Genomic DNA, 24734 nt, shown 5'->3' on the forward strand with positions numbered 1-24734 from the left:
TATCAAATGACATTCTAAGAAATAATACCAATATTTGCTAATCTTATAGATATTGAAAATCTGCTGTAACATGAAGATGGATATGTTGGTGGTACCTTTAGGTTAAAAACAAAAACAACTTTTAGTAATTACCTTTATTGCAGAATTGTTTCACAATAATATTACAAAATAATCTCACTTTTTAGGGGGTTCACATTTAAATGGGCTTTCAAAAACCGCAAAGGTGTACATGTCAAGTTATAAAAAGTTCCATTATATAGTCTCCATGGTTCCATGCATAAGCTCATAGAAATACATTTTGGCATACTTTCCTGTTCATGTTTAAATTACTACAGATAAATAAATTACAAGAGAGAACATGTTATAACTCCAGTAATTATACTGGAGATATAACTACTTGATCATATACTTATTAAACTCCATAAATAAATTAAAATCTCCCACTGTGATTTTTAAAAGATGATCAAAATATATGACTAGATAATTAGTTGCATTTTAAACATTGTGACTTGAAAGTAGTAAAAAATCAATTACTTGATGATAAAAGCTAAGTAATCTCACTTTAAAATCTAGAAGTTTTATAAAAATTATAAAATTACAAGACCTTGTTTTAACCCTTAAATGCATGATTTTTTGTATAACTTTTTAATAAATTGAAATAGATGTGTCATGCTGTATAAAAGTAATAAATGTGATTTTGGATAGCTGCATATTGAGCCACGGACCATCAAATATACGATGCATATATACATCATTATGCATTTAAGGGTTAAACAGTCGTTTACATTAGTCAATACGGTAAAGTCTGGCTACTTGTTTAGTGGCAAATGTATGAACTCGTGATAAACACTACATATGTGTAAACAGGCCCAAAGTCAGTCACACTTATCCCACAGCGACACTTAATTTCCGTATTGACTTTACCTATACTCTGTATCTTTAGGTATTTAAATAAAAGTAATCAAACAATTTGTACATTTTCGGGTAGTTATAACATTTATTGGTTAACCAACCAAATACAAAACCGCTTGGATCTGTCACTAAATGACCTGACTTTAACCTACATTATTTGATCATGTAATGTTTTCAACCACCCTCAACTGGCTTAAGGAGCCATTTGAGGGTAGATTTTGTTTACTTTTATTTAATTACCTAAAGATACAGAGTATAATAGTGCAATACGATTATAAAATCATTACCAAAAGCCTAAAACGAATTTTGGTTATACCAAATTACAATTAACTATAATTAATTTTAAGGCAATTTTAAGACTAATTTTGTGATATATTGAGGTAAAAACAGTTTGCTCATTGTGTAGTTTCTGAATCATGAACTCTTCTACCCGAACAGTTTTTTTTTTTTAAGAAATGCTTATAACATAATAAACTACAATTCGTGCGTTAAGCTAGGCACTTACGTTTGGAAGCTTCGCAAATGGAATAACGATAGACAACCATACAATATCAATTAAATGCAATATTAGACATGTAAGATTATGTTTTTATAATAATAGAGAGACGTAGAAGGTTATTGGAATACGAAAAATACCTACATATTTACAGTTTTGCAACTTATTGATTAAAGAAACTGTAACTTATTACTGGTGATTAAAGTTCAATACCGAACATTCATAATTTTAGAAGAAATTTGGTCCGATGAGAGAAATTGAGAATAAAGGTGCGACCACACCGCTGCTTCAAAAACGGTGACGTGACGGTACGGAATCGCAGTGACACATCGTAAGCGTACCGTTTTTTTGCGTGCCATCCACACGGGTGCTCAAAAGTCAAAACACGCCGACGGTGCGGAATCGCAGTGACGTGCCGTAAACTTTACGATTTTACTAGGAAGGCATGCCATAAAATCGTGGCATTTACGACTAGTCACTGCGATTCCGCACCGTTGGCGTGTTTTAGCATGCGATAAAAACGGTACGCTTACGGTGCGTCACTATGTTTCCGTACCGTCACCGTTTTTAAGCAGCGGTGTGGTCGCATCTTAATTCTTGTCATTTGTCATGTCACATTTCATTGTGACAATGTATGTACATCACCTTGTTAGATAAAATAGTCTATAAATAATACAAATAAATTAGGGTCAATAAAACACTCAAAAACAATAATGCAATGTTTCTAAACCATCAGCTAAATCAGAAAGTTAAGATCTTTAGCAATGAATATTTTACGTAATCAGAGGTTCTACCGTTAACATCGAAGTTCTAATATGCAAGAGCAATGAGGCAGTAATAGTCAACGACAATGAGGGCTAACGCGTATGAATTCGCCGCTAGGGGCGCTAGTGTAGATGGTGGTCTTTTCCATAGTTCGAAATGTCACTTGTCACTTCAATGACTGACAGCTGTTCTGTAGTCTTTTGGACCACCATCAACAGAGGCGCCAACTGGTGAGCAAAAAAACGATAGCCCTCATTGCAGAAAATTATTGAGGGCGCCACTTCCTACGTAACTGTCACATTTTTGAAGTAAAATGTCCTTTCCAGACACGTCGGCTCCCTGGGTAGCCATATTTACTAGAATATCGGTCCGGGTCTCGCAAGGTTAAACATGGCAACAATTTAGTATGGAAATTTTTGATGTAAAACTTCTTTAGGCGCAACTAGAGGGTAACTTAGATTTTTTTACTGACGGAAGTAACGCTCAGTAGTGACACACGCACAATAGGACATACGTCAAAGTGCCAACATAGCGATAGACGTCATCGTCAAAGTAGTTTTACTTGAATCGCACACACACTTTTTTTTAGTTCTAGTTTATTTAATTTCTACTATTTTATGTCGCACTATACTTAACGATTTTCAATGATGGCGATAGGCCCTCAGATCTCGGTGAGATCCAATAAATCCATTACTAAAATGCATTTGGCTAACCAAAAATCTCAACTGTGACCGCCAAAGACGTCAAGTGACGCGCACGGCTACAGCCCGATATGTGCATCGCACGAGAATGTCCCTTACGAAACGTTCTTCTAATTAACAGTTCTGAAAAGGCTAAGAAAATGATATTGGGTCTGGTAATATTTCATGACTGCTAACAAATTGGCAGTATATTCTCGAGCTTTACGGATTTGATTGAATTAGCTGCCATACAAGGCAAATGCATTTCGTAAGTGACATTCTTGTAGAATGGGGTTTCCTAACACTAATTATAGCCAAGTAGACCTTATTAGGTACCAGGGAAGCAGAATTGCGAGAAGCATCGCGGCAGGTATCGCTGGCGGTGTCAGCGCCACGCGCGGCGCCGCGGGGGCGGCATGTGCCGCGAGTTTAGCTTCGTGCCGCTAAACGTCTCTGTGGAATAATAAACAATGAAAGAACTGAAGGGTGTACAGTGGCAAAAAAGAGTAGAAATTGAAAAGTGGCAACACTGTAGTGTCGTTCCTTTCAAATCAATCTAAGACAAACGGGACGACACTACAGTGTTGCCACTTTTTAATTTCTACTCTTTTTTGTCGACCCGAAGTTTGACAGCGAAACAGGGTCGAATCACGCTGTCCCTTTCTAATGGCACTATCCCTTTCGGCTATTTAGGGTAGTCAAAATTCAAGTCATTATCTTATCTGTGGTTGTGCACGCAAAGGGACGTCAAATTGTGCCAACCCTAATAATTGCTCGGGGGAATGCTTAGCCGAGTTTGCTCGAAAGGAGGAGTGTCCCCCCCACTGGTGAGGCTTAGAACGCCCGGGATTAATTTCTTGCGATTTCAGAACCGCAAAAAGTGTAACGTACGGCATGCTTCATAAGTGCACGCACTTGCAAGATTAAAACCGCAAAGAAATTAATCGTAGTGCGTTCTAAGCCTTGCTTCATGTGCATAAGGGGGGTTTTTCACCTAGCCAATTTTTATTTTCACGAACTACGTACAGGCAAGACAACATAACAAGCAAGCATAATCAAAGCTACATATTCATTGTCACACACACACACACATTATTGATAACTGATAAATGACACAATTTGTGCATACCATTCATTACATATTACAAATACATAGTCCGCCTTAGCTAGCTTTGCACCAACTTGAATAGAACAAAGTCTGGTAATGGCATTACACATCATAAACGTCATTATTTTCATAGAAATTTAATGATGCCATCGCCACACTCAGTCTTTGCAAATGACATGCAGAGTTAGCTTGGTCCGACTTTGCGTAAATTGCAAAATAAACATGCTAATACTGGCAACATTCGCAAACATTTTTTCTACTAGGCGACGATCAAAACTAACCTTGTTTCACGAAGGTACGTTACAATTTGTCAAATAATAAACTTCAATTTTACAAAGATTCAAAGGTTTTTTGACGCTGTTGAAAATATCTTTAGGGGGGTTCCCCTCATCTGGCAGAATATTGTTTGTCAGAAATACACTTAGCATAAAACGTGTCGCAGAAAACTTTTAGCCGAATGATACTTTCGCATAAAGACTATCCAGACCCACTATCCAGATCTTCTGGCTACTTTTGACAGTAAAAATATTCACGCCATTTTGATTTCCGAGACGTGGTTAAAACCGTCACTTCCATCTACCCACTATCCTTTGCCCGGTTTTCGTTTGATTCGAAATGACAGAACGGGTAGTAGGGATGGCGGAAACAGCATTGTGCGAGGCGGTGGGGTTGCCATTTATTTAAAAGGTGACATTCCTTGCCAGATCGCAGCTCAGTCTCCCACAGTTTATTCCAATTCTCCTGAGTATTTATTTCTTGATGTCTCATTACATCACACTAAAGTCCTTCTCGGGGTTTTTTACAGCCCTTCTTCTAACGTTAACTACTTTGACACTTTCGAAAATACTTTGTTTAATCTTTCCCCGCAGTTTGAGCATCTTATAATAATGGGTGATTTTAACACTTGCCTTGTCAAAAATGATCATCGGTCAGTTAGGCTTCAGTCCCTCGCCTCTTCCCTCAATATTCATATTTTACCACTTAGTCCCACACATTTTCCGCATAATGGCCCCCCCTCTCTACTCGATTTAATCCTTACTTCTTCTCCTGTGCATGTGTCACATCATGGTCAATTCAGTGCTTCTGCTTTCTCGAACCATGACTTAATTTTCGCCTCCTTCAAAATTCGCTCCCCCAAAAGACGTCATAAAATTATTATGAGACGTAACCTTGCAGATATTGATCAACAAGCGCTTACTACCGACGTAATCAGAGTGTGTTGGAAGGATTTGCTGGATTCTGCAGCTGATGTTGACCAGAAGTTAGAGACTTTTAACAGCGTATTGCTTGCGATTTTTGACAGACATGCTCCTCTAAAACCCACACGTGTCAAACACTTTCCTGCCCCGTGGCTTACTTCAGACATTAGGGACCTAATGAAGAAAAGGAACAGAGCTCGCCTAAGACTAAGACACGATCCCTCGGAACTTAATCATCGAGCTTACACATCGCTTCGTAACCGTTGCAATAGGGCTTGCAGGGACGCTAGGCGCAAATATATACATCGCTCTATTGACGAATGTCCTCCCACTAAGCTTTGGAGTTTTTTAAAATCACTTGGTGTTGGCAAGGCCAAACCCAATGCTATCGAGACTCTAGATCTGAACGCTCTTAATCAATTTTTCAGCGCCTCCCCTGTTTGCCTTGACCCGCTTGTCAAGCAAACTTCTTTGTCCCTTTTAGCCAATTCTCCGCTTTCAGACATTGCTCTCTTTGATCTTGGCCCTATTACCACGCAAGAAGTTATTTCAATACTCAAGTCTAATAAAACTAGAGCCGTCGGTGATGATAATCTGAGCTTGGATATGCTTATGCTCGTGGCGGACTCAATTGCTCCTGTACTGTCGCATATAATAAATTTTTCTATCTCCTCTGGTGTCTTTCCCTCATGTTGGAAAAATGCCCACATAATTCCACTTCCTAAAGTGTCTAATCCTTCCTCGTTTTCCCAATATCGTCCTATTTCGATCCTACCAGTCCTTTCCAAGATAATTGAACGTTTTGTCAATAGACGTCTCTCTTCGCACCTCAACAGACACAACCTTTTTAACCCTTTCCAATCCGGGTTCCGCCCCGGGCATAGCACTACCACTGCGCTTGTTAAAGTCACCGACGACATTCGCCTTAATATAGAAAATAAAAAAATCACAATTTTGGTTCTCTTGGACTTTAGCAGCGCATTCAACACAGTTGATTTCGACATTCTCTTAGCCTTTTTAAATCATTTTAATGTTTCACCCACTTCATTGTCCTGGTTTCGCAGCTATCTCTTTGGGAGGCGTCAGAGGGTTCGAGTTGACGATAATCTTTCTGATTGGTGTGAACTTTCTTCTGGCGTCCCCCAGGGGGGTATTCTCTCTCCATTGCTTTTCTCCATTTTCATAAATAACATTACTAAGTCTTTAAAATCTTGCTACCACCTTTACGCAGATGATCTGCAAATTTATTCAGCTGCCAACCTTGACGATTTCGATTCCCTCGTAAGCCAAATTAACGCCGACTTAGAATCCGTCTGTTTGTGGGCTTCATCTTTCGGGTTGAAAGTCAACGCCATGAAGTCGCAAGCGATCGTTTTTGGAAGTCCTTATTACATCTCCAAATTGTCTGAGCAGGTGGCACCTAGAATTTTCTTTGATGGTATACCAATTCCTTTCTCACCCACTGTCAGAAATCTAGGGGTCACCATGGATCAGACACTTTCCTGGGCGCCTCATGTCACTGAATTGAGCAAAAAGCTGTTTGGATCGCTCCATTCTTTAAGGCGCCTGCAGAACTTTCTTCCACTTGACACCAAAGCCATGCTCGCTCGCTCTCTGTTACTGCCTTTACTCGACTACGGCGACGCTGTGAATCTTGACATGACAGAAGAGCTCTTGGACAAGTTAGAGCGCTTACAGAATGTCTGTATAAGATTCATTTTCGGCCTACGGAAGTTCGATCATGTATCTTACTACCGTCATAAACTCAATTGGCTTCCAATCCGCCGCCGCAGAGATCTTCACACTCTTTCTCTTCTCTTCAATGTTCTTTTTACACCTTCTTCTCCTGTATACCTCTCTCAAAAATTTCAATTTCTGGCTGAAGGCAGTGGCCACCGTCTCCGTTCTAGCGCGAATTTATCACTTGCCATCCCCTCTCACAAATCTCGTGGATACAACAAGTCCTTCGCAGTGCGTTCAGTGAAGCTGTGGAATGAGCTGCCAGTTTCGCTCAGACAGGCGCAATCGCTTGCGTCGTTCAAGGAGAGGTTAAAGAAGCTGTGGTTATCTGATTGACTAATGTGCCTATATTTGTATTGTATGTTGCTTTATATTTTTCTACTTTTTTCCAATTTTTAGTGTATTTTCCCCATTCCTTTTTGTGTAATATATTATATGTTTATCCTATTAATTTTGTATGTATTTATATCCTTTATCTTTCTGGTACCTTGTTGTACATTTTGCTACATTTGTCACCCTCTTTTCACTTTCTCCTCTCATCTACTCAAAGGTTAACTGGAAGAGATCCCTCATAGGGATAAGTTCGCCTTTGTACATCTTATTATTTGTACCATGTAATTTTTAATGTGTATATTTGTACAATAAAGAGTTTACTGCTACTACTACTACTACTACATAAATATATACTTACCATAATAATCATTTCGCATAATATTCATTTGGCAACATTTTCTAAATGGTTAGAGTTTTCTGCCAAATAATATTATGCAAAAATAAATTCTGCAAAGTAATATTATGCGAAAAGCAGTATGCGAAAGGTAATTCTGCCAAACGACATGTCTGCCAAGTAACATTATGCAATACAAAAATACGTCAAAAAACTTTCTGCAAAACAATAGGAACCATCTTTAGGGATTTGCAAACTTTTTACAGTTAGCGAGTTAGCGAAAACAAAGATATATCCCTTCTGGTAGGTATACAGTGTGGAAGAAAAACCAAATAATAAGTGTGAGTCGGACTCGCCCACCGAGGGTTCCGTACTTTTTAGTATTTGTTGTTATAGCTGCAATAGAAATTCATCATCTGTGAAAATTGTAACTCTCTAGCTATCACGGCTCATGAGATATAGCCTGGTGACAGACAGACGGATTTGATCGAATTTAAACTATCGTGAGACATACCTACTAACTTAGCTTTTTAGAGTAACTAAAAAATACGTGAGTGAAACCGCAAAATTGGCTAAGTCAGACGCATTTAATTCCCGGGCGAGACAAGCGAATAAAAAAAAAAACTTTGAATGTAGTTTTGTTGTTTCTTTATAAAAGAATGTTTCCTTTAAGTAAAATGAGCTAACTTAAGGTTTTAAGGTACTTTCCCTCCACGGCCCATTATTTTTTCCACACAGTATAAATATAACAACCAAATCAGTTTGAACACTACATCCGCGTTACATCTGGGTCATATTAATAAATGCTATATAAACCTCAAAACCCGCCACCGATAAAACAAAGTGCGTAAAATTGCATCGTACCTCCGCTCACCTGGCAACATTTAGTGTGCGTTACCGTAGTGGGACTGCGTCATCATCGAGTGCGAGCTGGTGCGCGGCGCGCGCGCAGGAAACGCGCCGCTGTGGCTTTGCGACATTACGTCCCTAACACATAAGTTTACTTTTAACATTGGTCAAAATTTTCCAGTTGTAGCTTTCTAGCTGTAGCATAGGAATGCCTAATCCATAAAATCCATAAAAATCTTATCTTTTCAATCTTCTGTTTCTATCTGCGAGTTCCTGTTCCTATTTCCTATACCTACATAATTGCCACGGTGTCGGTTTTTAAAAAGTTCAATGTAATTTATGTAATCAATAGGGATGATGACACATGTTGAATTTTATATCAAAATAGCAAATGAGCAATTTATCACAATAATTAGAAATAAAAAAATACAAGACTTGTTTCAAAATTTTCGTTTTTTTTTAACTTTCAAAAAGGTAAAAAGTAATGGTACCATTCGTTTCCATACATTTTATCAAAAATAAGATTGTATAGCAACTATTACAGGTACATAAACACAGAATAAGTAATAATAGTACTATCTTATCTGTGGTAGTACACGCAAAGGGACGTCAAGTTGTGTCAACCCTAATAATTGCTCTGCTATTATCTGCAGCTGTTAGAATTCTTCGGATAAATCACTTCGCTTCTCTCCAATTAAGTAGGAGCAGCCCCCTAAAGTTCACGCATACTTCCTTGCACGTTGAAGTGCCAGTAGAATGTGAGCTCCAGCTCCATGTGATGTCCGTTTTTTTTTTATACTACGTCAGTGGCAAACAAGCATACGGCCCGCCTGATGTTAAGCAGCTTCCTTAGCCTATGTACGCCTGCAACTCCAGAGGAGGTACATCCGTTTGTTCCATAGATTAGTTAGTTAAATTACCATTTTAGCAATAAGAACATAGATCTAAAGAGGTAAAATTAATAGAATCATTGTACAATACTTACGTTCTGTAGGACCGGTCCGGTTTCTGCCGGCGGCGCTCCCGGTCCACTGCGATGAGGGCGCAGCGCTCTGCTGGCGTACTTGCCACGAATGTGTCGTGTAGAGAATAACAAGCAGCCGTGATCTGTTATAGTTAAATTCATCATTTTATAAATATTCCTACTACTAAATAAAAGCTTTCTTTCCAAAAATGACAGATTTCCTAATTTCAAAAAGCCCACAGTTCTTATCTAAATTCAAACTCGTTGCACCGTCGTTTTTCGCCACCGCCATGCCGTCACCCGAAAAAATTCCAAAGTATGATTCTAATTTTATAGTAAGAAATCACTAAGAAATAGAAAGTGGACTAAATTCTTAAAAAACTGCTGTACCTAAATGTCTAAGCAAGGGACAGATATCAAACAAAATAAAACAAAATATTAAGTAGGTACCTCATAAAAAAAATGATGGAGTCCATATAAATAAATACTCTTGATTTAGATCGCGTTCTTCATATTGACAATCGGGTAACCGGTCTACTTCCACCTGACTGGATCCTATTCGGAAAACTCATTTAAATAAAATAATCTCTTGAAAAAGGGCTGTAGAATGTATCTTAGACTTTAAAAAAGATGGCTACATGATAATTTGGAAATCTGGCATTTTGTGAATGAAGATTGAACAATTGATTCAGATGGACTAGTGCTTTAGACTCTAGACATTCAACATGTTTCTGAAAATCTGACAGTAGCGTATTCAATTCAACCAGGTTGGGGTTGGGGTTCAATTCAGGAGGTTGAGGTATTATAAGTCACATTCTGGCACCGCGCGTAAGTGTGCCTAGGTACGAGTACCTACAGATGATGACGATTTATTAAACACCTGATAATAATAATCCCAAAATAAATAAAATAAAGTGCAACTCGACACTTAGACACCATGGCAAGCGAAGCGAACCGAGAAAATAACAAAGAGCATTATTCACACACGGCTAAGATCAATGGGACGATGAACAATCGAACATATACCTACATAACCACCTAACATAACATAGCTACATTTTCGAATTTAAAGAGAGCATTTTGGAGATTCACAAATAAGTAAGAGCTTAGTCTTGAAGTAATCTAATTCCTTAAGAATCAGCAAAGTGGCATTTGCGAATTATGGAGATTCACAAGTTAGAGAAATCTTGATATAAATATAAAATTAAATTACCTTCAGAATCCATTCTCGGCACTTGGTTATTTAGAGAATACGAGTTCTGTTTCTCCTTTAAATAATCTACATTTCGTTGACTTTCCAAAAAGCCCAAGCTTGTATGATTAAAGCCATAAATATCACCTGCTGTGTCCACATCAGGTCCTCTGAATCCCGATATCGCATTTGTACCGCACAAAGCAGAGCATCCCAGATGGTCTGTATGTAGCTTGCTCAAACTTAAAACTTCCTACACGTCTTACCTGCTGAATAAGCCGTCGATGCAAGTCTACATCAGCTCCCCTGATTCCCGCTCTGTCCTGGTGCATTTGCAGCGCACAGAGCAGCGCATCTTTGATGGTCTGGACGGTGGCTTGAACTCTCTCAGTACGGAGCAACCGGCGCACGAGGTAGCCCTTCGCGTGTGCCACTATGGTGGAGGCCGCAGCCAGCTATAACCGTCACCACACGGTGCAGTGAATGGGATTGTACATAAAATTGTGGCAAATTGTTGAAATAGAGATGGTAGAGAAAAAGGAAAGAATAAAGGACTCCCAAATAGGAGATGCTAAATTTAAAATAGAAGTAGGAAGGAGAATTTTACTATTCCCGATAAACGCATATGTACAGATATTAAGGGAATGGAAAACGTGAAGAAGTATTTAGCGAATCGTTTGAATGGGAATGTTGAGTTGGGTAAAGCGTAATAGCAAAATAGTCCAAATATGAGTATGACCGAAAAACTGCAATTTAAATGAGAAATCGGAGTAGAAACATCTGTCGTCGAAAGAGAAGAGTGGACCAATTTTATATCATATTTGCAGATGAAAGATGAATCAGCAGGATACATAGGTACAAAGATAGATATTAGGTAGGTCAGGAACTCAGGAATACTTAGGATCAGGACTATGAGAAAGTGCTAGTGCGGGGTGTGGGAAGCACTCGGACATTGAAAGAAAGCAGTGGAAGCAATGACGGTCACTGAGCACAAAGTGCACAAGAATATAAATATACAAATTATGAATTTTATAACATAATTTACTTTAAAATGCGTAAATTTACAATGATTGCTACTAGTTTTAAAATAGTAGTTTTAATTTCTCCATACAGGTTTTGTGTACTATTTCATGTCAAAAGATTTTTTACCAAAAATTTCAACCATTTTATTTTTCCATAAGAATTCAAAGCAAAATTTATACTCGAAGTTTTGATTTTGAAAGCCAGATTTTAGATGGTATTTTGGATAAAATTACCTGCTCAGGCGTTGGCGGCAACCTGGCTTGAACGGGTCTACGTGCCGGCACCTTCACTGAATGTTCCATGCTCCGTACCGCACTGTGCGTAGACAGCTGCTTTTCCATGAAAGTCGGTTCATCACTATCAGAAGTAAATGTCACATTTAGCCCCGCCAACGTGTCGTTCGTTCGATCGGTCAATATCGGTTCAAACTCTCTGTCCGAAGACGAAGTATCGTAACTAAGTTTTCTAGAAGTTCTCGTCCTTTTTGGTGAGTGAGTGCGCGTTCTACTTCCATCTGTAGGACTTCCAGGATGGTTCTGTTTCTTTATACTACCAGTGATGTCTTTACTCTTTTTCAAAACCTCAGCACACTTGTTTAAATTATTGTGGGTGTCGGTTAGAGTGCTTGTTAAAGAGTCGGGTGACTTGTGGTTTATTAACTGGCTTAAACTGACGGGTCCTCGGTCCACTTTGTCGGCCCACGCGGCTTTCGCTTCGACGGGCGATTTAGGACAGATAGTTTTCAGTTGCCTATAAAGAATGCTGTTTTGCTCGTCGAAAACTTGCTGTAGTAACAATTGCTCGCGTTTCTGCTTTTCAACTAAGTTTGCCATCTGTAGAAGCTGCTGATTTTGTATTCTCTCGTATAACTCTTTTACTTTAGTGGCTGGATCCTCACATTCTGAAATTAGTTTCTTGGGTGACGGCTGGATATTGTTATTTGCTTTTGGTTCTTTTACATTTATTGAATTCGTGTTTGCATATGGACTTGGAGTGCACTTTTTAGGCTTCTGGTTCTGAACAGGTTCTGATTTCAGAGCTTTTCCAGGCACGCTGGCTCGCCTCGGGTTTTCAGATACAGATTTAGATCTGGTTGGAGTCTGCAGAGGTTTTTTAACTGTGGATTTAGAAGGGTTCTTATTTTCAACTGGTTTAGTTTGTGCTGTTTTTTGCTTTAGCTCGTGAGCCATGGATGACCATTTGATTTTAGCTGACTCTAAGTCCCAACTTCTTCGTTTTTTTGGTGTAGTCAGGTTTGATAGTGAGTCGCTCATGGAAATGGAGGTCACTTCTACTCCAGTGCTCAGTGATTGCACTTTTAAATGAGCTAAAAGCAATGGACTCGGATTAAGCACTGTGTAGGAACTTTGACGAACTAAAGTAGCTGCATCTTTGACACTCTCGCTGTGAATATTATTTAAAGAGCCTGTAAAACTTTTAGAACCGAGAGATGCAGGTCCATCTGTCATTGTCATATCTGGAAAAGCACCAGATAAAAGTGGTTCTACTTTACTAATGTCAAATTCAACCCTTAACAAGTCTACTATTTCTCTTTCTGGTTTGGTGCCATCAAAAGAAAATTCATCATCAGTTAATTGCTCTACTTTAGTAATTTTCTTAGGAGTAGTGTTACAATCACGTTCAGGAGGCTCAATAGGTTGTGGTGTGTGTTGTGAGCTATTGCTCTTAACCTTGCTGTTACTAATTCCATTTTGGAGGCTATTTACTGAGAACTTTGGTAGACTGTGTGATGCATTACTGGAAGAAACACTATTGCACAAATCCGGAGAATTACTGTTTGTGGTGTTTGTAGAAGCGGATAAACTTTCTTCAAGCTTGTGTTCTCTAAATGTTGTAATGTTACTGTCAAAAACTTGTAGGATTTCTTGAATAGGCTCATGCAGTTGTTCATACTCCTGTGGCAACTCAGGGGCATCGGTGTTGTCCTGAGCAGAGTCTTCATCACTGTCGCCGACATAAGCTTTTAGTTCCACTATCCGTTTCTCAACTTCTTTGGCAAGAAGTTTGTAATATTGCATTTCTTTCCGACATTCTTTGGAGAGCTAGAAATTAAACAATTTTTAGAAAGAAACTTTTATCCAGTTAAAAAGTTAGACACAGCAAGTTCAAGAAGTTTAGTATGGATGTCTATTGTTTATCCTCTATACCGCCCAGACATTATAAGTATAACTTACCAAGATTCAAATTAGAATGGAACGGGATCTGGGCCTCTGGGTGGCTAGAGGTTAATAATTTTGAAGTAACCCAGACAACACCGATGCTGATACATTGTGTTTAATCTACTGGGCCTTACTGAAAATCAGCGTCGCGGAGTGTGCCATGTTGGCTCACACCGTGACACCAAGCTGAGTAAGGACCATTTAGCGCAACCTCATTCTGTTTAATTATTTCTAGCTTTAGTCTTGTTATGTTGTGCTAATAAATGCTTTTTCTTTCTTTCTTTCTTTCTTCTTTAAAGGCAACCAATCAAATACAAACAGTCAGATAAAAAAACTAAACAAATTAGTACAGAGGTCACAGAATAAATTGTTCCTTTTACCGGTCAACTCTCAGGCACAGATAAAAACCTTGGAGTCTTAAATTTAGAATGGATTATTAACTTTCTTTGCCAACCCAATATCATGTCAGTAAAAAGCGAGGGGTTAATACAGTGATGAGCAAAGTACGGCCGCCGGTCCTTCAAAATAATTTGAGTATATGACCCGCTAAATAATGATCATGCATCTTAGCTGCAATTCTGGCCCCCTCTGAAATCTCTTAAACTTTCTGGTCCCCCATAAAAAAAGTTCGCCCACCATTGGGCACATTTTTTTTCCACATATTATATGGCTATAAGAAGTTGGCTGACCATTGGTGGACCTTATATATATTTTTGCAATAGACTTTATAAAAATTCACTTAAAAGTGAGGATGATGGTACACATTGGTAAATTGGTCAAATAGTGCAAAATATACTCAATATCCCACACAAAAATTTGCAAATTAGTGAGTGGTATACAATTGCTGTTGAAATAAGGATCTTCACTATTGTACAACTTAATAATATTCGGTCACAGATTTGACTACAGCTTTACAAAACTTATGCTTGTCTTGGCTTAATACTCACAAGTGGTGGCAGCAGTGGCACTCCATTTATCTTCATACAGGACACATATTGCCCGGCTTGACGGGACTTAACGTCCCACGGGTCGTTCATGGTATTTAATATAATTACATCGGCAAAAACTGTCCCGATCGCTCACTGAAAATACGCTCGCCTGTCCCGCTACACCCGAACTTGCTAACTCATCCACTTCCCCGCTCACTGGCATAGGAAATTGCGAATCACTTTTGAAAGTTTCCCCTTAATCGCCGCTCTCGAGCCCATAAGGAAACCACTTTCGTTAAAAGCCGACGGCATGTACCGATGAAGTCACGGCCTGATTACGTCAGTTAATAACAACTTTAAACAATTTACGACTTAATTATAAGCTTATCCGAATCACCGTTAATTAAACTTTTTAATATAATGATACGTTCGCACGTTCACTTGGATTGTTTTGGGTAATTTGAATAAACACGAAGTCCGTAAAGATATGGTAAAGATTAAGGTTTTTGAAATAGAAATAAAAGTTGTTTTGCTTTCATGCTTTGTTTGAATATGCAAGGGCTTATATTTGTTTGTTATTATTTTACACACCCAATAAGAGCAATGATATTTTTGCCTGGTATTTCAATAGCCAATAGTATTTTTCCCAAAATTAAGAAAAAGAGACGACTGTCGGAAACACACTCGGTGCTTGAACTGTCAAATGGTGTGTTGCCATGACGATGTGAACCGTTATTGTTATGGTTACGAAAGTAAGTACACACTTTTGATGCAAACAATATTCTGATAAAAAAAAACATTTAACAAAAAATGTAAACAGGTAATATGTATTAGCTGAAGATGTGTTTTCTAGTCAGTTTTAATTTTGAATTACATTTATAAGTTTTCAAGTCTTGCAACACAGCAGTAATTTTGTGTATGTTCGGAAATATTATTATATGATATTTGATGTATACATTTGAATAGAATTATACAGTAATATCGTTACAAAAAATAACTTTTAATGCTTAAAATTATTTACGTAATTTTAAGTATTAAAAAAAACTAAGATATATTTAATACTGAAATGTCAAAAATTATATAACCGTAGAAAATTTATTTATGATATCCGAAAGCATCCTTACTTTGCACGGCAATGACATTGACAATGACGTGAATGATGTTTAGCTGTCAAAATTGTCAAATTAGTCGTGAATCGTGATTATCTCGTTTCGTAAATTTTTAATAATATTTTAGTATAAATATGCTCTCTAAAACGTAACAAACATATAAATTATATACTTTATTAACACTTCAAGACATTGCCAAATTTAATTTTGAACTATGGAGTTGATTTTATGGAAAAATATTCATCCGGCCGGAAAGCAAGCAATTTTGTGTTTTTTAGTTTGCGCTTCTACTTTCACGATATCTTTTTTCTCTGGGAGCATCCTGGGCTTCTCTTCGGAGCTGTGGGCGCTGAAGTACTGGGGCCCGGGGCTGTACTTCTGCTTATTTAACTTCATTCTTAGATATTGTTACAGGGGCTTCATATACGAGGTAAGAACTTATTCAATTAGTATATTTTTGCTTATGGAGCAGATTTTTGGGGCTTAGATAGGTAAAGAGTCATAATTAGTATAAACAATATATAGTTTAGTATTGTTTTATTAAGTATCTTATCAAGTCATCATAGAGGGAATTATGTATTTTCGTTATTGAAGGTTCTTACTAATGCTACTGACCTGTGATTATATCAGTTTTTTTTTAACCATAGATCTATAACCTCAACAATACTTAAATAAAAACAGATTGTTTCTCTCTAAACATTATTTTTAAAGATTTGCAACTGAATGTAAAAGACTACCTTCCTGAGACCCAGACGCAGTTATTTAATTTTTTAATTTGGAACCTTTTTTTAATCAATGAAAATTCAGAATAGATTCTGGAATATGTACAAAAAATTGTACGGGGGTCTCAGGAGGATTAATCTAATAGAAATACTGATAAGTAAGTGACTTGATAATCTCTCTGTTACCATGATATTCAAATTTTACATTAGGTCTGTGCCAAAAATCAGTGGCATGACTTGCTATAATGCTATGTAATATGATCCAAATCATTTGTTTTTCATTTCATATGATTAAATATTGGCAGGTGTCCGTCAGATCAGCATTTCTTGGTGCGGCTTTCGCCACCGGTCTCCACATCAGCACCTTTGACTCCGGTTGGCGAGTGTTCGGCCTCTACACCATGGCACTGACCTTCTTCCACTTCTCGGAGTTCATGGGGGTGGCACTGACGAACCCTCGGACGCTGTCCATTGACTCGTTCATATTGAATCATAGTTTGCAGTATGGGCTCGCTGCTGTGGCTAGTTGGACAGAGTGGGCTGTGGAGTATTACTTCTTTCCTGGTGAGTTAAGAATTTTATTAGCCTACTTTGGTGTCCCACTGCTGGGCAAAGGCTTCCCCTCGTTTTCTCCAGTCGACCCTGTCATCGTCATTTTCCCACCATTTGGGATAGAATGTGTCCAAGTAGCCTCACTATCCCCTTTGTAGTCTGCCTGAACCCCGGCCTGCACCGTCTATGGTGTTCCATGGGTCCCACTCAGTAACCATTTTGGCCCACCTTTCCGGACGACTGCAACAGACGTGCTAATGTATTGGAAACCTTATTTTCAGAAATGAAGACATGCTTTTTGCTGTCGGCAGTAGGATTCCTTATGTGCATCGGTGGCGAGCTGCTGAGGAAGTCAGCCATGTTCACGGCCAAGACCAACTTTAATCATACTGTATGTACTAATATTTCTAACAAACAATTTCTAAGCAATTATACCTGACCGGGCGAATGATGATTAATTTTTTTTTATAATAAGACTATTCAAAAGCGACTTGGAGGAACTATCATAGGATAGATCATCATCCAACCATCATCATCATCATCATCGTCATGGGGATCGACGACCGGTCTGGCCTAGTGGGTATTGACTCTGCCTGTGAAGCCCGATGCATTTATTTTTTTTATTTTTTTATTTATTTATTTGGGAAACATACAGCACATAATAATACAATAAGGTAAAAGATATAGTAAGAACATAGGCCAAAAGAGTTTCCACTTATAGTTAATACAAAATTCCTTTGCTCCGAAAAAAAAGTACAATTATTAGGTATTTTGAATTTAAAGTTGAATTTAACAATAACATTGAGTAATAATAACAAGCATAATTTAGAATTTGGAAAATAACAAGCACAATTTTCAATTTAGAATTTGAAATCAAATAGGTACAATTACAATAACAATCATAACAATACAACACAAGATTACAATTTTATTACTAGCCACGAGTTAACGAAATTTGCCATCTATTATATTTTTTTATTTTGTTTGATGACAGAAACAAATCTATTACACCTATGCTGGAACAAATCAATGTGTGAATATTTCTTATTGAATATATTGCATGCTCTTGCTAAAAATTTGTTGTTTACATATTTTTTGCGAGTGAATGGAACTGATAGTAAAGCGGTGGACCGTGTACGATACGTAGGACATCTAAATGACACCTTGCTGAGAAGTTCTTCCGAATCAATTAAATTATTTAATATTTTGTACAAGAAAATTACATCCCGCTTTTCTCTTCTCACTTGCAAGGACTCAAAATTCTCGGGCTTAAAAGATTTGAATTTATACTTCATACGATTAAGAAACTTTTTTTGAACACTTTCTAATGAATTAATGTGCACTAAATAGTTGGGACTCCAAACTGTAGATGCGTATTCCAAATATGACCTTACATATGCATTATATAAAAGAAGTAACGTTGTGGGGTTTTTAAAATCTTTACTTTGCCTAAAAATGAAACCAAGCATTTTGTAGGCTTTAGATGTTATCTTATCTATGTGTGAAACCAATTGAATTTTACTGTCTAAATATACTCCCAAATCTCTAACCTCCGTAACTCTAGTAAGCTGTTGGTTTCCGATGGTATAATTAAAGTTTATAGGGTCAAGCTTCCGCGTAAATGTAATAATTGAACATTTATTTATGTTTAAGTACAGGTTATTACATAAACAATAGTTGTCCAATCTATTAAGGTCATCCTGCAAATTGACACAATCAGCCTCGGACTTCACAATGGTAAATATCTTAGTATCGTCAGCATACAATAATACTTTAGAATTCAAAAAACAGTTAATGACATCATTGATATATATGTTAAATAGTAGTGGTCCTAAATGCGAGCCCTGTGGGACCCCTGACGTAATAGGCACAAAACTAGAGGTGTATCCTTTGATAGTAACTGCCTGAGTTCTATCCCGCAAGTACGATGTGAGCCAACGCAACAAGTCTCCATGGATACCGAACATTTCAAGTTTATTTAATAAGACAGAGTGTGAAATTTTATCAAATGCCTTTGAGTAATCGGTATAGATAGCATCGACTTGGTAATTCTTGTCCATTGCGCTTAGAACATAATCAAGGAGCTCGCACAAATTAGACTCAGTTGACCGTTTATTAATGAAGCCATGCTGCTGCGTCATTAACATCGGTCTTATTGTTGGGTAGAGCGTGTCATAAACTATTTTTTCAAATAGTTTAGGAAGTATAGACAATTTGGAAATGCCGCGGTAGTTTCTAATATTATGTTTATCACCACTTTTAAAAATAGGCACAATGATAGATTTTTTCCAAATTTTTGGTAAGGACCTAGACCTAAGTGAAATGTTGTAGAGTAAACATACCGGTAATGCAAGAGACTTACTGCAACGTTTTAAAAACACAGGATGAATGCCATCCGGGCCACTGCCTTTGGATTCTTTTAATTTCTTCAAGTATTTTTCCACCAGAGGTGCGTCAATATGAACGCTATTAATAACACAATTTTGTGGGCTATTGACACTAGGCATGGAAGTTGAGATAGGTTCAAATACTGAATGAAAAAAGTCACTAAATAGATTAGCCGTGCTGACTCCATCGTTTGCCGTAATATTGTCTAAATAGAGCGAATCCGGAATACCAGTGCTATCCTTCCTGGATTTTATAAATGACCAAAACGACTTAGAGTTAACTTTTATATTATTTTCAGCCCTAGAGATAAATAAATTGTAGCAAGAAATTTCTTCGTTTTTTATTTTAGAGCGTAAATTAGAAAAAGCGTTATAGTCAGCTACTCGTCCATATATTTTCCATTTTTTGTGTATCTTGTTTTTTTTCTTAATTAACGTGATAAGATTACGGGAATACCAAGAAGGAAAATTACTTGGTTTTGTAACTGTTTTGGAGGGAACTAATTCTTGAATTATATTATTTATAGTGGTGTATAAGTCATTGACTGCACTCTCGATATTATTAGTATCTAGTTGCGTCTCCCAATTGATTTCCCTCAATTTCAAATTAATTTTATTATAATCGGCGGCAAAAAATCGACGTACTACACGCGGGGCCGGTTTTAGAAGACGCTCAGTCGAACCAATTTCAATCGTTATACAAAGGACTGGGTGATGAGCGTCTATAGGTACAAGAGGGTCCGCGCTAGCTACCTCACACAAGTGATTAGAAAGGACTAGGTCCAGATGCCTACCGTTCTTATTAGAAATGTGATTATATTGTTCAAAGTTTGTAAATTGTAAAAATGCTGATAGCTGGGCTGTGAGGCTGTTAAAGTTAGGATTACCTAACCTAAGGCTATGAGGGCCCTGATCAAGTTGGCTCCAAACCGCATCTCCGATGTTAAAGTCACCTAGAACCAGAAATATATCATCGGGATAATCCGCATGTAAGTCAGACAAATACTCAAAAAATAGTGATTCGGAATCCATTAGTTCCTTACTTGGGGGGAAGTAACAAGTAAACAACCTTAATTTTTTAGATACTGGCCCTTGAGTTATATGAATATCAAGACATGTAACGTCGGCGTCCGGGAGCGCCACGAGAGGGCGCGCGCCGGCGCCGCGCGCGTCAGCCCGCAGGTCGCGGCGCACCGCTATCAACGTGCCGCCACCCCGCGTCACCCCTAGTCTCTCACAGTCTCGGTCCGTCCTGTACACGTTGTACCTCGAATCAAACAATTCTGAGTCATAAATGCCAGGAACCAGCCACGTTTCAGTAATACATATGAAGTCATAATTATATTTCAATAGATTTCGAAAAAATACAGTAGTTTTAGTCCTGAGTCCACGAGCATTTTGATAGTATAGCTTAAATCCCATTAAATAAAATTGATAAGATGATATTATAGTACGCATGTAAAGTTCGCTTATTTAATATTTGGTCCGTTAATAAAATATGTATGTACAAATTTTCTGTTAAGATTTTAAAATACTCTCGCAAAATAAATGCAAACATAACTCGTAAACAAAGCACCACTATGATAAATACAAAACAACAGTAAGTAATAGTTTTGTTTCTGAAATACAAATATAGTTCAACCAATATGGATAAAAATATTAATATTAATCCGAGAACATATCCTATAAACAAAAACGACAACATGGGCAGGGTCACGCTTATGTTATTTTGTTTAACGCTTCCTCAGTCGTAATGTACAGAATCGGTGAATTATCCGTCTTCCGCACCATCACCGTACAATTCCGGACCCAACAATACTTGTACTGCTTTTGAGTTTTTCTGAGTTGAGCCTGTTTAAGCAAGAACTTGTTGAATCCGGACAGGTGGTCATTAACGTATATGCGAGAGTCGTTGTCGGTAAATGGTCCGGCATGGTCCTGGGTTCAAGTCCTAAGGGCATTTATTTGTGTGATGAGCACACATATTTGTTCTTGAGTCATGGATATTTTCTATATATTTAAGTATTTGTTTATTATATATATAGTCTGAGTACCCACAACACAAGCCTTCTTGAGCTTACCGTGGGACTTCGTCAATTTGTGTACCCTACCCTATAATAGTAGAAGTAGGTATAAGTTTGAAAAAGCTGGGTTTTTCCCCTGTCACTCGATGCCCGCCTGTCTTGGGCTATCTGGTCGCAAGTATACAGGTGTACAATGTATAAAGACAGTTGACATCTGTTAAATCTGTTTGCAGGTGCAGTTCGTGAAGAAATCGGACCACGAGCTAGTGACGCACGGCGTGTACTCACTGTGTCGGCATCCGAGCTACGTCGGCTGGTTCTATTGGTCCATCGGCACACAGGTATTCTGCTGAAACAAACTATACGAATGTCATCTAAAAAGGTAGCTATGTGGAATATGTACCTACGTCAGCTGCTCATCCGAATTCCGAACATAAAAAACGCCTGCAGATTTCTTTGCAGCAACGTTGCATATCATGAGAAAAGGTCACGGAACATTCGGAAACGACCGAAATGTCAACGGGTAACCATATAATGTTGCATCTTATATTAAGCTGACTTTTTTCATAGAGTATAATTTGACAAATTTTCAATTGAATTAAAAAATTAAAAATAGCTTTTGTAGTGCTCACCTACTCAACCTACTCTCGCAACTGCAGCTGACTTCTGTTCTGAAGTATTTCACGAGTTATTGACGCCTGATCGTTGTGAAAATCTGTTACTTTCTTGCGATATAAAACTAGACATTAAATAATTTTACGGTTTAGACTCACTTGTTTTAGTCACATGTGCATTGCTTACTGCCGCTGCCGCGCGCAGCGGCAGTACGCAATGCACGGTCGTCGTGAACGCTGCTCGCACTATTAGTGCTTGAGAAAGGAGACCTACGCTCTCCGAAACATGTCGCGCGAGTGACTAAAACAAGTGAGTCTAAACCGTAAAATGATTTAATGTTAGTATGTCTCACAACAGTTTAAATTCGAATAAAACTAGACTTTTGCCGTTCTAAGAAATTTCTTGTCTCAGTTTTGTACACGGAGAACGTTCTCGCAAGTCTCGCAATGGCACAACTCTATATAAACCCCTTCTTGTCCCCAGATCACCCTGCTAAACCCAATCTGCGTGGTGCTATACACCTTGGCCTCCTGGCTGTTCTTCCGCGAACGCGTCGAGGCCGAAGAACTCACGCTCCTGGCCTTTTTCGGCCCTCAGTACGAGAGATACTGTCGGGACGTTGGGACAGGACTACCTTTCATTAAAGGGTATGACCCTGATGAAGAGAAGGTAAAACAACGGAGTTATTGAGAAATTATAAGAGCGTAAGTAAATACAGAGCGTGCCAAATAGACTTTTGAATCACAAGGCGCTCTTTTTGTACCAATTACTAGGTTAAATAATCATCATAACTAGCGTTATAACATTTAAAATTTTCGCGTTTTGAACACATATTAAATCACATTTACAATCGAGTCTATCGGTAAATAAAGGTAACAAAATAAATTCGCGATAGACCCGCTCGTAAATGTGAATTAATATAACTAGCGTTGTTTTAGGGTTAGTTGCACCAACCATAATAAGCGGACTAATCCACGTCACGTACGTGTAGCGAATTGATTATTTCAATTTGACATATTATATTTATTTCAATTTATTTATTGTAATATTATTGATTATAAATTTGCAAGCTTGCGTGCAGGCTAGATAATGAATTGTAACACAGTGTATTATAATCCCCATACTGGTATCCTGCCTTTTCGCCGAAAATTGTATTGCCGAATTTCATTTGCCAACCAACTTTTCGCTTAAGTTTCATTTGGCCGAATAACTTTTACCAAATAATTATTTCGCAACCATTTCATTTCCCAACCCCATAGTTAGGAAATGAAAATGACGTACTAGGTTGGGTTAGGTTAGGTTCGATTATGTAAAGTTGGGAAATGAAATTCGGCCAAATGAGACTTCTGCGAAAAGTTGGTTGGTAAGTGAAATTCGGCAATACAATTTTCGGCGAAAAGGCAGAGAACCCCCCATACTGTATCAATGCAAATAAATAATTTCTGATTTCACTCAGCAGTGAACTATGAAACTTCTTATACAATACAATTTTGCGGATTCTTTAACTGTGATGGTTTGGTACAACCGACCCTAAGCCTTTTGTCACGGCTCGCTAAGGGACTACCCTAATGAGTAAAATAATACTTGACAAAAATGTTCAAGAGGAAAACAATTTAACATTACTACTTTTGACTAGTTAACCCATACAGTAGATTCACATGCAACAAGTAAAACATATTTAAATGTTGTTCTATTTCGTCATTAAAAAAAAACAAGAAACTATTTCCAAGGCACCATCCCATAGTCTTTGTCGGTTTGATTCTATTCTAACTCTGACTATTCATTTTGTAAATATTTTCGTATTTTCATAACGTTGCATTTAAATGCGATTTGTACAGCACAATACTTATGTGTTCATAAGTATGTTTTTAAAATAGTCTGGGACTTGAGTATATATTCTAAAACCTTATATATAAGTAGTATTTTGTATGTAAGTATATAAAGTAGCTTATGATTTTAGGCAGATGAATAAAAGTTTTAAAAGATGTATTTTTTTTGTGTATAATTATTTACTCATTTATTGTTATTTGCAAATAACCCTATGCATATATAATTATATATGCAAAAAATTTGAACAGTTGTCAAACGTAATATTTATGTGTACTTATACGTATATTTTATAGTTTATTTATGTAATAACTCGAACAAATATAACCAATAAGACAGATTAATATCTAGTCGAAGCATTTTTCTTCGTAACTACTAATGTCCATGTGTACTAATATATATTTATTTACTAGTACTTAAGTGATCGAGTCAGACTGCTTAAAACTTTCACCATTTTTAAACATTATTTAATTATAAAAAGCGATTAAGTCCCGTTTTATAATTTAATAACGAGTCGGACTGTAAGCAGAAGTTGCTAAGCGGGCTAGGTGTTCAAAATGATCTTGACGCGACTTTATTGTTAAGAGAATAAGAGCGTGTCAAGGTAATTTTGAACACCTCGCCCGCTTAGCAACTTCTGCTACAGACTATGTATTTTTAAATAAGAGGATATTCAGCATTCTATTAACTATTTAGCAAAGTCTATTTAGGTATAAGTACATTAAGAATGTTACCATTTTTCTCGATCAATGTACAAAAAGATGTTGTATATCATAGTTTATGTTTAAACCACC

General features: G+C 37.6%; 2 protein-coding genes across 7 annotated transcripts; one reads left to right on the plus strand and one right to left on the minus strand.

The window, feature by feature from the left end:
• Positions 1-122: 122 nt before the first annotated feature.
• On the minus strand, positions 123-15257 carry LOC134746278 (uncharacterized). Of its 6 annotated transcripts, XM_063680624.1 has the most exons (8): positions 14723-15257; positions 11829-13658; positions 10839-11027; positions 9402-9523; positions 8466-8554; positions 1273-3306; positions 776-1242; positions 123-616 (listed from the first exon to the last, which is right to left on the minus strand). In XM_063680624.1, exons 1-6 carry the CDS (start codon positions 14810-14812, stop codon positions 3239-3241), a joined length of 2388 nt encoding a protein of 795 aa, XP_063536694.1. In that variant the 5' UTR covers positions 14813-15257; the 3' UTR covers positions 123-616; positions 776-1242; positions 1273-3238. The 6 variants fall into 6 exon arrangements, with proteins under 6 accessions (XP_063536694.1, XP_063536693.1, XP_063536696.1 ...); XM_063680623.1 differs by having other exon boundaries at positions 776-3306; XM_063680626.1 differs by having other exon boundaries at positions 776-3306; positions 8442-8554; positions 14723-15255.
• A 631-nt stretch (positions 15258-15888) lies between these two features.
• LOC134745802 (protein-S-isoprenylcysteine O-methyltransferase) lies at positions 15889-23365 on the plus strand. The gene is made up of 5 exons (XM_063679890.1): positions 15889-16243; positions 16841-17099; positions 17369-17478; positions 21732-21839; positions 22597-23365. Exons 1-5 carry the CDS (start codon positions 16028-16030, stop codon positions 22801-22803), a joined length of 900 nt encoding a protein of 299 aa, XP_063535960.1. The 5' UTR covers positions 15889-16027; the 3' UTR covers positions 22804-23365.
• Positions 23366-24734: the final 1369 nt, after the last annotated feature.

Source organism: Cydia strobilella, chromosome 12 (assembly GCF_947568885.1).
Source record: "Cydia strobilella chromosome 12, ilCydStro3.1, whole genome shotgun sequence".
Lineage (NCBI taxonomy): Eukaryota > Metazoa > Arthropoda > Insecta > Lepidoptera > Tortricidae > Cydia > Cydia strobilella.

What these genes read in the sequence shown, in the direction of transcription:
- LOC134746278 (XM_063680624.1), bottom strand. Translation starts at nt 14,812, where the DNA reads ATGAACGACCCGTGGGACGTTAAGTCCCGTCAAGCCGGGCAATATGTG. An exon ending in TGCCGCCAACGCCTGAGCAG is followed by an intron (nt 11,028 to 11,828) that starts GTAATTTTATCC and finishes TGACGGTTATAG; the next exon opens with CTGGCTGCGGCCTCCACCAT. An exon ending in GATGACGCAGTCCCACTACG is followed by an intron (nt 3,307 to 8,465) that starts GTAACGCACACT and finishes ATTATTCCACAG; the next exon opens with AGACGTTTAGCGGCACGAAG.
- LOC134745802 (XM_063679890.1), top strand. Translation starts at nt 16,028, where the DNA reads ATGGAGTTGATTTTATGGAAAAATATTCATCCGGCCGGAAAGCAAGCA. An exon ending in ACAGGGGCTTCATATACGAG is followed by an intron (nt 16,244 to 16,840) that starts GTAAGAACTTAT and finishes AAATATTGGCAG; the next exon opens with GTGTCCGTCAGATCAGCATT. An exon ending in GGAGTATTACTTCTTTCCTG is followed by an intron (nt 17,100 to 17,368) that starts GTGAGTTAAGAA and finishes CCTTATTTTCAG; the next exon opens with AAATGAAGACATGCTTTTTG.